The sequence below is a fragment of the Aotus nancymaae genome, unplaced genomic scaffold, assembly GCF_030222135.1.
Source record: "Aotus nancymaae isolate 86718 unplaced genomic scaffold, 86718_ANA_hifiasm-v0.15.2.pri h1tg000032l_0, whole genome shotgun sequence".
Taxonomy (NCBI): Eukaryota; Metazoa; Chordata; class Mammalia; order Primates; family Aotidae; genus Aotus; species Aotus nancymaae.
In genome coordinates, this window is record NW_026988445.1 from 29,480,070 (window position 1) to 29,496,814 (window position 16,745).

Genomic DNA, 16,745 nt, shown 5'->3' on the forward strand with positions numbered 1-16,745 from the left:
ATTTTCTGCAACATCTGTTGAACCTCAGACGGTCACCTAGGCCCCCAAATGGCATAGTAGCCCTGTTCATATATGCACAGGCCAGACTCTCCCATCCCAATTTCCCCACGATTGGAGTTACGTGGCTGGGAGGTCCTTACAGTAAGGATAGGCCGTGACCCTGTGTGGCATATGAGAGGCTCGGCGATATCCAGTAAGTTGCCTGAGGTCCCTACAGAACTCCCAGGTCACAGGTGGCAGGATTGGAAACTGATCCTCAGTGAACACTCCTGGTGCTTGTTCCTCCATGTGATTCGGCTTTCCTGTAACGATTAAAGCCAAGTAAAGAAGAGACATTGCTCTCATTCAGTCCATTTCCTGATTTCTTTTCGATATGGGCCTCTGAGCTAGGTTTTTATTTTAAATATAAACATGTTATAAATGTATATAATAATAATATATACATTATTTTGTAAGGTTTTCTCTCTGTGTTGCTCAGGCTGGTCTCAACTTCTGGCCTTAAGGGATCCTCCAGCTTCAGCCTCCCAAGTAGCTCGGATTATGGGTGCTAGCCACCACACCTGGCAAGATTTTTTTATTTTTATTTTTTTGAGACAGAGTTTCTCTGTTGCCCAGGCTGGAGTGCAGTGGCACGATCTTGCGTCACTGCAGCCTCTGTCTTCTGGGTTCAAGCAGTTCCCTGCCTCAGCCTCCCGAGTAGCTGGGATTACAGGCCCCCACCACTGTGCCCAACTAATTTTTGTATTTTTAGTAGAGACGGGGTTTTGCCATCTTGGCCAGGCTGCTCTTGAACTCCTGACCTCGTGATCCGCCCACCTCAGCCTCCCAAAGTGCTGGGATTACAGGCATGAGCCACCGCGCCCAGCCACAAGATGATTTTTGTGAGACATGTCTGGCGCTGTTGCTCAGGTGGAGCGCGGTGGCGCCGTCATAGTTCACTGCAGCCTCTGACTCCTGCACTCACACAATCCTCCCACCTGGCTCGTGAGTAGCTGAGGCTGCAGGCGTGGGCCACAATGCCTGGCTGGTTTTTAAATGTTTTGTAGAGATGGGGTCTTACTGTGTTGCCCAGGCTGGTCTTTGAACTCCTGGCCTCAAGCGATCCCCCCGCATCAGCCTCCCAAAGTGCTGGGATTACAGGCCTGAGCCGCTGCGCCCAGCCAGTATTTTTAAATAGTAGTTTTAGATGAAGTTTGAGGGGAAAAGTGTCTTGGACTGTTTGGTTTTAGTGGGTTAGAATATCAGATACCCGGGTAGAGACATGACCAGCTTGCCAAGGGGCAAATAGTAAACATGAGGCAGTCTGCACAGGTTTGCTGGGCTGCTTGGCCCCACCCCCATCATGCCTGACAAACGTTTGTTCCTTCTGATCGAACACCCTGCAAAGCCCAAGGGAAGGCTATAATTTTTTAGTGGATGTAAGAATAAGAGGCCGGGTGCAGTGGCTCACGCCTGTAATCCCAGCACTTTAGGAGGCTGAGGCGGGCAGATCACAAGGTCAGGAAATCGAGACCATCCTGGCCAACATGGTGAAACCCCATCTTTACTAAAATACAAAAATTAGACAGATATGGTGGCGGGCGCCTGTAGTCCCAGTTACTTGGGAGGCTGAGGCAGGAGAATCGCTTGAACCCAGGAGGCGGAGGTTGCAGTGAGTCGAGATCGTGCCACTGCACTCCAGCCTGGTGACAGAGTGAGACTCTGTCTCAAAAAAAAAAAAAAAAAAAAAAGAGTAAGAATGCTCGGCCAGGTGCCTGTGGCTCACGCCTGTAATCCCAGCACTTTGGGAGGCCAAGGTGGGTGGATCACCAGGTAAAGAGATGGAGACCATCCTGGCCAACATAGTGAAACCCTGTCTCAACTAAAAATACAAAAATTAGCCAGGTGTGGTGGCGCATGCCTGTAATCCTGGCTACTCGGGAGGCTGAGGCAGGGGAATCGCTTGAACCCAGGAGGCAGAGGTTGCAGTGAGCCTAGATCACGCCACTGCACTCCAGCCTGGCGACACAGTGAGACTCAGTCTCAAAAAGAAAACAAAACAATGACGCCGGAATAAGAATGTTCTTGTTTGACCTACCTGGCGAAGAGGATACTTGAAAGTCTTTTTTTTTAAACTTATTTTTAAAAGTTGTCACTATAAAATTCTTACATTTGTCAAAGGTGTTTATCAGAAGTAGAGGCTTTTCTGCCAGTGTGGCTTCTTATTTCTGTTGATGCCAATCAAACCATCAAACTCCTTGGGCACAGCCAGGGCTTAGCTCGTGAGCCAGGTGTCTGACTTGCGCTGAACAACCTTGACTGATGGAATCTCCTTTTCCTCTGCTTCCGTGTTCTCTAGGATCCTGCTTTCTCAGCTGTGATTCATGATAAACTCCAGGTCCCCAACACCATCCGGAAGGCATGGAATGACCGGGACAACCGCTGTGACATTTGTGCCACTCACCTGAACCAGCTGAAGCAGGAGGCCGTCCAGATGGTGCTGGCCTTGGAGCAGGCCGCTGGCAGTGAGCACTACGACGCCTCGCCCGGCTCGCCCCCGCCGCTCTTCAGCATCCCCACCCTGGTGGGGTCCCGGCACGTGGGTGGGCTTCAGCAGCCCAGGGACTGGGCCTTTGTGCCCGCCCCCTATGCCACCTCCAACTACACAGGCCTCGTCAACAAGCACAGCACCAAACCCAGCAGCCTTGGGGTCAGCAATGGGGCGGAAAAGAAGAGTGGGTCCCCGACTCACCAGGCCAAGGCCAGCCTCCAGATGGCCACCAGTCCAAGCAATGGGAACATCCTCAATTCAGTGGCCATCCAGGCTCACCAGTACCTGGAGGGCACCTGGTCCCTGTCGAGGACCAACGGGGTCACCCTGTACCCATACCAGGTAAGTCGCCTGTGTGAGCCAGGAAGAGCAGGGCTGGCTAGAGTGAGAGCAGAGAAGTAGGTAGCACTTCCTTCCTCTGCCTCCTCCTGGGAAGCCCGTAACTCAGAGCCTAGCGTTTCCATGTGACCCCGCAGAGTTCTCGTCCACGTGCTCCGCCCACGCCTGCCTGCCGTGGGAGGGTGCTGCTGTATCCTCCAAGCCTCCCACAGCTGCCCTTTCTCCGCCTCTCAGTGTCTCCTTCCTGAGAGACCCTGCTGGTCCAGGTGATGCCAGCGGCTTCTCAGCCAGCAAGTTTACCACATGGCATAGCCATGAAGAGAAGGGCCACGGAGATAACGTGGAGTGGGGTCCAAGCCCCGACCTGTCCAATTATTAGAAATGTGACCTTGCACGAGGGGTTTGCCCTGTCTCAGGCTCAAGCCCCTCACTTATACATGGACGTGAGTCATGAGAATTAAATAAGGTTGTGTTTGCATGACATGTACCCCAATACCTGCCACGTAGTAGGGGATTATTGTTGTGCTGTTAGCAGAGATTTAAGATATTAAGACAAATGAGTGAGAGGCTTTTGAAACAAAGGATATTGTGAGTCCCTGAAATCATGATTTTAAAGCAATCCATGGGAAGTGCTGGGTGTTGCTGAGAGTAAAACATAGGAAGGAACAGTGGTCCATGCTGGCACTCTGCTTCCTCCGTCTAGACCGTCTAAAAGAGCTGTAGACGCCCTTCCTAACCTCTCCTCCCTTCTTAGACCTGAACTCTCTTCTGTTTGCAACTCACCTTAAGAACTGTTGGGACTGGGCTGCCAAAAGCGTTTTTTCCTTTTCAGTTATTTAAATTAGCTCATGCCCCCAAGTTTCCCCATAGAGATTAAAAACAGGTCTTCAGTTTCCTAGGGAATCTTTAAAGATGTTCTAATGTTGCCTGGGTGAGTTTTCTGTTGGCCGAGGACTGGATTTTTAGTGTAAGTGGCCCCGACATCCCCTGCCTCAGTGGTGGGGAAGCAGCGGAGAGCGTTGACCATCCCTGGAGTGAAGGGGTGGCCACGGTCAAGGGTGTGTTATTCAGAGAAGCGGTCGGTACTTACAGCACATCATCCTGAAGACCTCAGGTTCTCTCTCACGTGGGCCTGTGTCATAGTGGGTGTTTGGTGGGTGGCCTTTGCTGCGATGTGGGGACACAGACTTCTTCCACCAAATGTGTCACCATCTTCCAGGGGCCTCGAGAGTCCTCCACCAGATCTTCTGTAACCAGCCAGGAAACGAGGGAAGAGGGAGTGTATGGAGGATCCCACAGGAGGATTTTGGGGCCCAGCTTTGCCTGAAAGGGATGTGCATTGCTTACATCTATATTCCAGTGACAAGAGTCGAGTCTCTGCTGGGCATGGTGGCTCACACTTATAATCCCAGCACTTTTGGGCGGGTGGATTGCTTGAGCCCAGGAGTTGTATGCCAGCCTGAGCAACGTGGAGAAACCTCATCTCTACTAAAAATACAAAAATTATCCAAGTATGGTGGCATGAGCCTGTAGTCTCAGCTACTTGGGAGGCTGAGATGGGAGGACTGCTTGAGCCCAGGAGGCAGAGGCTGCAGTGAGCCTAGATTGTACCGCTGCACTCCAGCCTGGCTGACAGAGCAAGACTCTGAATCGGTAAAAAAGAAGAGAGAGAGGCAGACAGACAATTTAGTCTCTTGACCCCACCTTCCCACCGGGGAAGCTGGGGAAGCCAATCTACCCATGACCCCAGGAGAAGAGGGAGCAAGTCAAGGGAACACATAGCATAGTTTTGTTACGCGGGACAAAGATCCAGGGATTCGCGAAGTGAGTTAAATGCATTGATAAAATTCCTGGTGATGTTTTCTAGAGTGTTTAAGAGTGTGTGTGTCTCTTGCTATCTTGAAAGAAAGTGGGAAACATTGAATATTATCCTAAGACGTTAGTGTTCTTGGGTTGTGGAACTCTTCATTTGCAGAACAGAACATAGCATTATTTCATTTAGCCCCACGGTAGGTGTATAAGGGAGGCGGGGCAGGTGTGGGATCTTCCTTTTGCAGGGAGGGAATATGATGCTCAAAGATGCTGAGTGACTGTGGCCACGCAGCCAACGGCAGGATCAGCTCCAGCCCTCCCTCGCCCAGGGAGTGCCTTTGCCTACCATGCCTTCTTCCAGCTTTCCTAGGCTACCCCGGCGTCAGCTGTCCACATCTTTTCCAGATGCGGTTCCTGTTCAGATCTGCTGTAACAAAGAAAAGAACTAGTTTTACCTGCAGGGATCTCATCACCCCGAGACTTTTGGCTAGAATTATCTGGGTTGTGTGTATAAATATAATGAGGGACCCGCGGCGTCCTGGGAGAGGCTTCACGGTCTAATCTCGGAAGTGACCATCTGGGGCAGGAACAGAGAAGGGCTTCTTTGCGTTATGGGATCATCTGCTTATTTTGTCGTTGTTTGCAGTTTTAAAATGTACTATTTAGAAAATTATAAAAAGTTACATTTGTTGTAAAATAACATTTAAAATACATGAAAAAGTTTAAATAGGACTTTAAAAGTCGATGTGGCCCAGATTAGACTAGGTAACGTTTGGGTATAATTCCTCCTAGTATTTCACACCTCGCAATTTGTAAAATTGTGAGCAGGTTCAATTCGGTGACCTGCATTTCACTTAATACATTGGATACATATCCCCACGCCCTTATATGTTTTCCTAAAATATTATCTTTAGCAGTCGCATATTTCATTATATCAATATTATCTGCTCTATGGTGATGGCCTAATTATGTTGGTGCAAAAGTCATTGCGGTTTTTGGCATTACGTTTCAATGGCAAAAACCGCAATAACTTTTGCACCAATCTAATATATACCCAAACACCGATTAATTAGAATTTAGGTCTTTGCTACTATAAATAAAATGCTCAGGTAAACATCCTTTTACCCAGGCCATATTTTTTAACACATCTCTGGGTTGTGTGAACCACATCCTCATGTTACACAGACAACTCACATTTCACCTTCCACAACTCCAGTGCTCTTGTAACATGCGGCTCGGGCCAGTTAGAAGACTCAGCTGCTGTGCCAGCGCTGACGAGCAAGGACAGATGAGCGCGGACCTGGTGTTTTCATGGAAAGTATTCAAAGTGCGGTGAGAGTTTGTGTCTAAGGCGGGGACACTGAAGATGCTGCTTAAAAGGCCAATGAGGGATTATTGGTGTGTTTCTTTTATTTGTGTGTGCAATGATTATTGGTGTGCAATGATTCTATTCCTCCTGTTTTCTTTTCTTTTTTCTTTTTTTTGAGACAGAGTTTCACTCTTGTTGCCCAGGCTGGAGTGCAATGGCGTGATCTCAGCTCACTGCAACCTCCGCTTCCCAGGTTGAAGCAATTCTTCTGCCTCAGCCTCCTGAGTAGCTGGGATTACAGGCATGCACCACCACACCCAGCTAATTTTGTGTTTTTAGGAGAGACAGGATTTCTCTATGTTGATCAGGCTGGTCTTGAACTCCCGACCTCAGGTGATGTTTGGCCCACCTTGGCTTCCCAAAGTGCTGGGATTACAGGTGTGAGCCACTGTGCCCTGCTATCCCTCCTCTTTCTTCCCAACCTCAGATGAAAGCGAATTTGCTGTACAACTGTCTAGCCAAGTGCCAGGCACTGCGCTAGGTGGCGGGTGGGGCTGCAGCCTCGGGCTGGAAATCCTGGTTCCTGTCCTGAGGTCCTCACAGTCGGGGAGGAGCCAGGTGAGTGCAGAGGTGAAGAGATGCCCACTGCTTTGGGATCATGCAGACAGACTCATAATCCAGCCTGCTGTGGCAAAGCCAGATAAACCAAGATTCACACAAGCCACTAACTTGCAGTCATCCTGGGTACGTTATATTTCTTCTTTCCAACACCAGAACAGACCAATTCATGCATTTCCCCTAAGTAATAAAGGGACCAGAGGAAACCTCTGTGCGATAAAGGGATTTGATGCCTGGCTATGAATCAGTATGAATCCATGTCCCCTGTTTTGTGACTGTGTCGTCCTGATGCCCTGGGGTGGGGGCTCTGGGTCTGGCCAGACTGAGTGTCTCCTGTCGCGAACATCTCCCTGCAGTAAATATTCTGCAGCTCGCAGTCTAGCCAGCTCGTCAGAGATGGTTGACTGCTCTGAAAGCTGACCTCATTTTTCCTGCTCACCCATACTCCCACTTCCCTCCCCACAGAGCAGATGGCCTCTGGATCGGTGCCAGAGCTGTTTCCCGGGCAGAGAAGCATCTAGACTTTGTCACTACCAAGAGTGCGACTCCACACCCACAGAACCCGAACCTCTAGAAATGAGAGAGAAGACGACTCTGCCCTTCTACAATTTAGATGTAGCCAGGATGAACTGACACAGACAGGCTTTCCAACAGGGAGCCTGGTGAAGCCTGCGTCACATGGGCGATAGAGCGGTCCCTCCTCAATCCCTGTTACCCACACCACTGTGTAATCATCTCCAAAGGTTGCAGTAGGAAGATTCTTGATTCTCTTCTGCTGTATCCTTGACGTTTCTAAAGTACCTCCAGGAAGACCAGGAAGCTGTAAGCATCACAGATAAATAGAAATCAATCCAGAGAGATTTTAAAAAGAGCAATTTAGGAAGTACTGAGCTTACATCGAAAATGCAGAGCAAACCACAGAGATAATGCTCATTAAATATCTTAGAAAACTGATGTAATAGAAGATAAGACGAGCTTTCAAAGAAAGACTTTTTGTTAATCTGCAGACATTTATCATAATCTATGCATACATAGAGAAAGCAGAAAATTCTCTAAGAACAGGGATCCCCTTATGAGAATCTAATGCCTGGTGGTCTGAGGTGGAACCGTTTCATCCCATCTCCGCCCCTAATTGTCTTCCATGAAACGGGTCCCTGGCGCCAAAAAGGTTGGGGACCACTGCTCTAGAACCTTCATTTTTTTCCAACTTTTATTTTCTGTTTGGGAGCACATGTGCAGGTTAGGTGGGTAACTTCATGTCACTGGGGTTTGGTGTACAAAGGATTTTGCCACCCAGGTGGCGAGCACAGTACCCCGCAGGTCGCTTTCTGTTTTCCTCCCACCCTCCACCCCAAGTAAGCCTGGTATCTATTTTCCCCCTCTTCTTAACCAGGTGTTAGAACCTTCATTTGACCACATGAAATTGTGACTTTGAAAGGATGTGTCTAGATTAGTTCCTTGTAATCAACTACAGATTAGTTACCTCCTTTTGAGCGGCAGCTGCTTTTGCCTGATTTACATTTATTATAGTAAATAACTGCAGGAAAGACTGTACACATCAGAATTACAGGATGTTGGTGTTAGAATCCACTTCTGTAGGTGGTAATGGTTCTTGCATCATGGTAGGAGATTTGGAGACAGAGTCTGATCTAGTTCAAGGCTGTGGTTCCACAACTATGAAACCAGCTTAGTAGCTTGACCTCTTAGTCTATTTCCTACCTCACAATGTGATTATAGGGAACAATTACGAAGAGGATGTGAAAATATTTTATGAACTATAAAGCAGGAATACCAGTATAAACTGTCTACTTCAACCCTTTCATTTCCCAGAGGAGAGACCTGAAGCTGAGAGATGTTTCGAAGGTTCCTTTGCTCAGAGTTTTCTAAATCCTAGTTTGATCCCTTTTGCTAGATCACACACTCTTGGACAACAGGGGACTCGTTTTATTCTCATGTCCCTCGCAGCAGCTAACGTGCACATGTGGTTCTTTATTAGAGAGATCTCCTGTGTCAGCGGAGCAGTATAATTATTTCCCATGACTGGCCCTAGTTTGGGAAAGTATTCCAGGCCAAAGACCTATCTAGAACCCAAGAATTTTGGTGGAAACTACCAGTTATTTGATTCCAAGCTAATCTTTAAGCTAAACTTTTTTTTTTTTTTTTTTTTTTTTTGAGATAGAGTCTCACACTATCGCTCAAGCTGGAGTGCAGTGGAGTGACCTCGGCTCACTGCAACCTCCGCCTCCTGGGTTCAAGCAATTCTGCCTCAGCCTCCCAAGTAGCTGGAACTACAGGTGCCTGCCACCACACCCAGCTAATTTGTGTATTTTTAGTAGAAACAGGGTTTCACCATATTGTCCAGGCTGGTCTCAAACTCCTGACCTTGTGATCCGCCCACCTCGGCCTCCCAAAGTGCTGGGATCACAGGCCTGCACCACTGTGCCTGGCCAACCTGAAGTATCTTAATGATACTTAATAAATCCTTAGATGCAATGAAAAGAACCTAGCTGGCATTTTGATGTCGCACTCAATGCAGGGGCATTTGAAAGGATAGAAGAACCTTATTTCATAGGATTTCACTCAATTGAACTTGTCAAGAAAATTCAGAAGATGTTAGAATAATATACAAGTAATAAATCTGGCTGGCCACGTGCAGTGGCTCACGCTTATAATCCCAGCACTTTGGGAGGCCAAGTCAGGTGGATCATGAGGTCAAGAGATCAAGACTATGCTGGCCAACATGGTGAAACCCCATCTCTACTAAAAATACAAAAATTAGCCGGGTGTGGTGGCACACACCTGTAGTCCCAGCTACTCAGGAGGCTGAGGCAGGAGAATTGCTTCAACCTGGGAGGTGGAGGTTGCAGTGAGCCGAGATCGTACCACTGCACTCCAGCCTGGGCGACAGGGAGAGACTCCATCTCAAAAAAAAAAAAAAATGAAACAACAACAAAAAAACAAGGAATAAATCCATAATGGAACATCGATACAGGGAAGGTAGTCCATGTGCATTCCTTGAGTTGGAGGAAAACACTCTCCATACAAATTTTCCTGCTCTCTGTAAAAGCAGCCATTGGAATTAATGTCAGAGGTAATGCTAGACTGAGCTCTGGCTGAAGGCATGATGGCGTTGTCTCTATTATAGCTTTAGAAATAATTGTGCCTATGAAGCACAGTCCTCATTGACCTTTACATTTTAAGATGTGAGCACAGTCTGGGCACAGTGGCTCAGGCCTGTAATTTCAGCACTTGAGAGGCCAAGGTCAGAACTGCTTGAGGCCAGGAGTTCGAGAGCAGCCTAGACCACACAGTAAAACCCCATCTCTACAGAGAAATAAAAAGCGAGGCGTGGTGGCATGCCTGTAGTCCCAGCTACTCAGGAGGGTGAGGCAAGAGGGTTCTTTGAGCCCAGGAGTCACAGGCTGCAGTAAGGTGTTATTGTACCACTGCCTCTCGCCTAGGCGACAGAGTGAGACCCGAGACCGTATCTCAAAAAAAAAAAAAAAAAAAAAAAGAGGCACAAAGGATGCAAAAACAGCACCAACCTCAAAATAGATGAAAGTTTGCTGAAGGACAGGACCTCTGCAGGGCATAAATCTCACACCTCAGAGATCGGAAGCCCTGGGGGAACTTGCTGCTAGCAGACTTCCAGGTGTCCCGGTGGGAGGAAGGGGAGACTCTGTGAGGCCGGCCAAGTGCTATCGTTCTCAGAGGCTTTGTTTATCGTGGCTTGTGTTCTATATGGCTGATGATGGGAGATGAGGCATACAAAGCTCTTCGTGGCTGAACCACGTTTCCAGAAGGCACAGGGGTGGGTGTTTCCAGTAGGTCAGGAGTGTAGGATTTTTGTTCCCATTCCTCGCAGCTCTTGAGGACTCACTCTGCCACTTGTGCCCTGAATTATGCTGCACCCCGCGTCGTGCGCCAGCACTGGGGTCAGATGCTTCCATTTGCTGCAGCTTCTGCCCAGCGAGGCAGTAGTATAAGATGCCACCATTAGACAAATTATGACACTGATGAGATTCTTAAGACCATGGGTTTTGCTTTCTCCTGTTTGTAGGTGGTCAAAGAGATATTAGATTATTTATCTTTATGCTTTTTGACAAATCACGAACACGGAAAAAAGAATCTGTATATTCAGTCATGGACAGCATATGTTTCAAGGCTGTAGTGTTCAGGGTGAAATTCCAAAAGGGTAGTCACACCTTATGAATGTGGATAGGGCCGGTGGTCTGAAGGGAACACCCAGACCTCATTAGGAAATTCACAGATCAGTTTAATCTGGGCATTTGCTTGGTGTGGTAGACTGAATAGGGGCCCCCAACGATGTCTGCACCCTGATCCCCACAGTCTGTGGATGTGTTACCTTACACAGTATGAGGGCCTTTGCAGGTGCGATTAGGGATCTTGAGATGGGGATCATTTAATTATTATTATTATTTTTGAGTCTCGCTCTGCCACCCAGGAGTGCAGTGGCATGATCTTAGCTTGCTGCAACCTCCACCTCCTGGATTCAAGCGATTCTCCTTTCCTCAGCCTTGGGATTACAGGCAAGGACAACCATGTCAGGCTAATTTTTGTCTTTTTAGTAGAGATGTGGTTTCACCATGTTGGCCAGGCTGGTCTTGAACTCCTGGCCTCAGGTGATCTGCCTGCCTCGGCCTCCCAAAGTGCTGGGATTACAGGTGTGAGCCACCACGCCCGGCCAAGAAGATCATTTTAGACTCTCTGGGTGGACCCAGTGTAATTACAAGGATCCTGAAAGAGGGAAGCAGGAGGATCAGAACCAGGGAGAGGAGATGGGGAGACAGAAGCAGAGGGCAGAGATGAGAGAGACACCAATCTGCTGGCTTCCATGATGGAAGAAGAAGCCTCTAGAAGCTGGGGGCAGCAAGTGTATGATTCTCCCCTTGAGCCTCTAGAAGGAGCCAGCCCTGCAGGGCCATTTTTGACTTCTGGTCTCCAGAACTTTAAGAGGGTAAATTGACTGGGTGCGGTGGCTCACGCCTGTAATCCCAGCACTTTGGGAGGCCAAGGTGGGCAGATCACGAGGTCAAGAGATCGAGACCATCCTGGCCAACATCATGAAACCACGTCTCTACTAAAAATACAAATCAGCTGGGTGTGGTGGTGTGTGCCTGTAGTCTCAGCTACTCGGGAGGCTGCGGCAGGAGACTCACTTGAACCTGGGAGGCAGGGGTTGCAGTGAGCTGAGATTGCGCCGCTGCACTCCAGCTTGGCGACAGAGCGAGACTCCATCTCAAAAGAAAAAAAAAGGATACCTTTATATTGTTTTAAACTGCTAAATTGGTGACATTTTGCTTCAGCAGCAATGGGAAGCTGTTATACCTGGAAAGCCTTTGGTTAACCAGAAAGCCTGGTAAGGGAAGCGGGATGGGGCCTACGGACACGGAGTCCCTGCAGAAACCTGCAGATGGCCGAGAACACCGGCCTTTCATCTTCACAGCAGACTCCGTTACCCTGCAGATGGGCTGCTCCAGGCACACGTCGGTCATTTCATTTGGGTGCCTTCACAGAATGAGAGGTTACTCATACCGCACGGCTGGTTTTCCATTGTCTCAGATTTCCCGATTGTTGTAGAATCATCATAACGAGCGCACCACAACCACCGCAGAAATCATTCCAAGCTGGGGTGGGAGGGATGGAAGGAACGGGAGGGGCAGGAGAGACCTCACTGAATTCCATGTAGGAAGAAGTTCATCTTCACTAGAGGGCCTTTTGATCTGATAGAAAGAAGTTTCACAGAACTGCCCTGGCAGTGATTGATTCTTACCTCATCTGGTAAAAACCCTCATGGTACACGCAGTTGAATGCACTTTGAAAGCTGTAGGCAGAATGTGAGTGTTTGTTGGTATCACTTTTTACCTGGTAGGCAGAAGGCAGACAATGGGGATTTCGAAGCAGGGAAATGGGAAGATTTCTTTGCCTGAAAGCAGGAATTCTCCATTTTGGCTGCACACTAGAATTACTTGGGAGATTAAAAAATAAATGCTAATGCCTGAATCACACCCCAGATGAGTTAAATAAGAATGTCTTCACGTGGGACCCAGGCCTTGGTTTCAACTGCCAAGACCAAGAACGACAGCATTAAGAAAGAATTTATCGGCCAGGCGCGGTGGCTCACGCCTGTAACCCAGCACTTTGGGAGACTGAGGCAGGTGAATCACAAGGTTAGGAGATTGAGACCATCCTGGCCAATGTGGTGAAACCCCATCTCTACTAAAAATGCAAAAATTAGCCAGGTGCGGTGGCACATATCTGTAATCCCAGCTACTCAGGAGGCTGAGGCAGAAGAATCACTTTAACCCAGGAGGCGGTGGTTGCAGTGAGCCGAGATCGTGCCACTGCATTTTGGCCTGGGCGACAGAGACTCCTTCTCAAAAAAAAAAAAAAAATAGATGTTTGTTTCTTAGGACTGACAACAATTTATTACTAACTATGTGGCTTTATTTATTTATTTGAGACTGAGTCTTGCTCTATCGCTCAAGCTGGAGTGCAGTGGCCTGATCTCGGCTCACTGTAACCTCTGCCTCCCAGGTTCAAGCGGTTCTCCTGCCTCAGCCTCTGGAGTAGCTGGGATTATAGATGTGCACCACCAAGCCCAGCTAGTTTTGGTACTGTTAGTAGAGACAGGGTTTTACCATGTTGGCCAGGCTGGTCTCAAACTCCTGATCTCAGGTGATCCTTCTTGGCCTCCCGAAGTGCTGGAATTGTAGGCGTGAGCCATCGCGCCTGGCCCGCTGCAACCTCCAGGCTGAACTTTCACTCTCCTATGGGTTGAAGAAAAGAGCCAGGGAGTTCTATGCTCCATAGCGAGCTGGCCAAGGGGGATCCTCGGCCTCCCAGGTTCAAGCAAGTCTCATGCCTCAGCCTCCTGAGTAGCTGGGATTACAGTCACCTGCCACCATGCCCAGCTAATTTTTGTATTTTTAGTGGAGACGGGGTTTCTGCATGTTGGCCAGGCTGGTCTTGAACTCCTGACCTTAGTTGATCCACCCCCATTGGCCTCCCAAAGTGCTGGAATTATAGGCATGAGCCACTGTGCCCAGCCTGTGGCTTTAAAAGCAACAAAAATTTATTCTCATAGTTTTGGAGACTGCAAGTTTGAAATGCAGGCAGTGCGGCGCTTCCTCTGAAGGCTCCAGGGAAGAGTCCTTCCTCCCCCAGCTTCTGTTGGCTCCAGGCATTCCGTGGCTTCTGACGCATCGCCCAGTCTCTGCCTCGTGTCTCACTGTGTCCTCTTCTTTTCTATACAGACACAAGCCATTGGATTTAGAGTCTACCCTAATCCAGCAGGATCTCGTCTCAATCCTTAACTATTACATGTGTGCAAAAGCAATTGTAATTTTTGCCTTTAAAAATAATAGCAGAAACTGCAGTTACTTTTGTATCAATCTGATGATTATATCTGCAAAGGCCCTATTTCCAAATAAGGTCACATTCTAGATAGATGATAGATAGATAAATAGAGTAGATAGGTAGATAGGTAGATGGATAAACCACTTCTGAAGAAGGAGCAGATGCAGGCGTCCACAGCTGGTTAGCAGGGGAGGATTCCCATTCATCTTCTTTGCTTATACTGGAGGGAACCTCGCAAGAGCCAGACAAAATGAAACAATACTCAGGGACAAAGTCAGTGATCGACCTGTATACGTGGGATTTTCGCAGAATGACAGCCTCCTCTTACAGAATACCTTGTAAGGCATTTGCGCTTTCACAGCCATAGGCATAAATGTAAATAGCACCTCTTGGAACACTGCCTGAGGGTAGGTAAATTTAAACTGAGAGCCTAATCTGACCGATTCTAGGGGGGCCTTGTTCCTTCTCTACTGACCAAGCTGATAATTTGGTCTGCATTTTTTTTTTTTTGTGATGGATTCTCACTGTGTCGCCCAGGCTGGAGTGCAGTGGTGTGATTTCAGCTCATTGCTACCTGTGCCTCCTGGGTTCAAGTGATTCTCCTGCCTCAGCTTCCCAAGTAGCTGGGACTACAGGCGCATGCCGCCACGCCTGGATAATTTTTTATATTTTCAGTAGAGACGGGGTTTCACCATGTTAGCCAGGATGGTCTTGATCTCCTTGTGATCCATGCGCCTCAGCCTCCCAAAGTGCTGGGATTACAGGCGTGAGCCACCGCCGGGCCCTATTTTTTGTTTTTGTCTTAAGTAACATTTCTAGGCTCCAAACAGAGGCTAGCAACAGTAGGTAAGGCGCTGTGTGCCTTCGGGGAGTGCCTTAGTTACTGTTAACAGTTACCTTCCCTCCCCCTTCTTGATGTGGGTGAGAGGGGTTAGGTGGTAAGGTGGTGGGAATGTGGCTCTTACCACCCATGCAAGGGAGGACTTACTGTCCTCTCCCAGGCAGAGCTCGGGTGGAGGCAGAGCTGAGAACTTCCTACTGGGTGGAGTAGGTGAGAGAGAGACCTGCCCAGAGGTGGACGCTTTTCCGGGTTACCTGCTCCTTCCCCATCCTCTCTCATCTCAGCCGCCCTCCCCCGACCTTGTTCCCTCAGGCTGAATTTTCACTTTCCTTTGGGTAGAAGAGTGTCCAAGCTCGTAGCCAGCTGGTCAAGGGGAAAACAACAGCCACTGCTTTTTTTTTTTCTTCCTCATTTTAATGACAAAGAAAACAGATAGTTTTAGAAAGTCTGAGGCTGATACTCATCAATGATTTTATCTAAGTCTCACACAATGCAAGGGTGAGGGCATGCTAGATTTGCTGCTCATGCACCGGAAATAAAAGCCCAGCTTCCTTGTGACTGCAGAACCTCAAGTGGGCTTCTTAACTGCAATGTGTGTGAATTTTCTCCTCTGCAGAGTGGAAAGCTGCAGAGCTGTTTTATGTTATGGGATCATGTGAGAGAGTGCATGTTGCATACTGAGCGCTGCGTGTGACACAGGCCAACTTCCCCGTTAAATTCCTTGAATGAGTGCCATTTTCTTTTGCTCAAGTTCATGTGACTCAAGTTAAATGGAATCAGGGCCCTCTTTTCCATTGTAAGAGCCAGTGGTTGATGAAAAAACACCACCAGTTCCATAAAGTGAGTATCAAGCACATAAAATAAATGTTAGCCTGCAATTTCAAAAACATTCCCTCCTCCACATGTTACCAAAAAGCCAGCTTTCCCTATGTACATCACATCATATGTGAGAATGTCATATTTTAAGTAGAAGTGATCTCTTTTTTTTTGAGACACAGTCTCGTTCTGTTGCCCAGGCTGGAGTGCAACGGTGCAATCTTGGCTCACTGCAACCTCCGCCTCCCAGGTTCAAGCGATTCTCCTGCCTCAGCCTCCCCAGTAACTGGGCTTACAGGTGTGTGCTACCATGCCTGGCTAATTTTTTGTGTTTTAGTAGAGACAGGGTGTCAGCATGTTATCCAGGATGGTCTTGATCTCCTGACCTAATGATCTGCCCACTTCAGCCTCCCAGAGTGCTGGGATTACAGACATGAGCCACTGTGACCGGCCGAAGTGATCTCATTTTATCATTAGTGAATTAATAAAATACAGAAAGTTTCATTGACCAGTTTTCTCCCGTATTTGGGGACCTTTCTAAGGGAGTAGGGAAAGCAGCAAATAGACTGGAATCATTTAGAATTTTACGGAGTAGTGGAAAGGTCACTGTTAAAATAACCCAGAAAAGTCAAACCTTATTATTTTGGAATTCATTTGAAATATCAAGTAATTCAGGCCTAGTTCTTGATTCTTTTCTTTTGGTTCGTGATTCTTATTGAACACTTTGAAACAGAGGATTCAAGACCTTCATTCCTGCTTTCCTTATTCATATGCTTCTGGTAAATTGTTAATACATTTGCTTTCTTATTCTTTTATGTATTATAAAATATAAACCTTTCTTTTAAAATTATCATATAAATTGCAATATTGGATAAATTGGAAAATTCTAATGTCCTCACCTACCCCACCCCAGACATACACCTAATTAATTTCTAATTGCGATTTTACTGTGCTAACAGCCTTTACCGTGATGAATTAGCATGCCTTTATCTTATAGAGGTTATTTGTGAGGATCGGTTAATGAGTCATATATTTCATATGCCCGAGTCACTCCGAGGGAATAATTTAGGTGTTTAGAAGCATGTTAGTCGCTCCTTTTG

At 47.7% G+C, this 16,745-nt stretch overlaps 1 protein-coding gene across 1 annotated transcript in view; it reads left to right on the plus strand.

Annotated features, from left to right (window-relative positions):
* KIF26B (kinesin family member 26B) overlaps positions 1-16,745 on the plus strand; it is a 569,508-nt gene that overhangs the window by 219,822 nt on the left and 332,941 nt on the right. Inside the window, exon 3 of the mRNA XM_064383674.1 lies at positions 2,339-2,872. Within this exon, the coding sequence (XP_064239744.1) occupies positions 2,339-2,872 (534 nt within the window). The remainder of the gene's footprint in view (positions 1-2,338; positions 2,873-16,745) is intronic.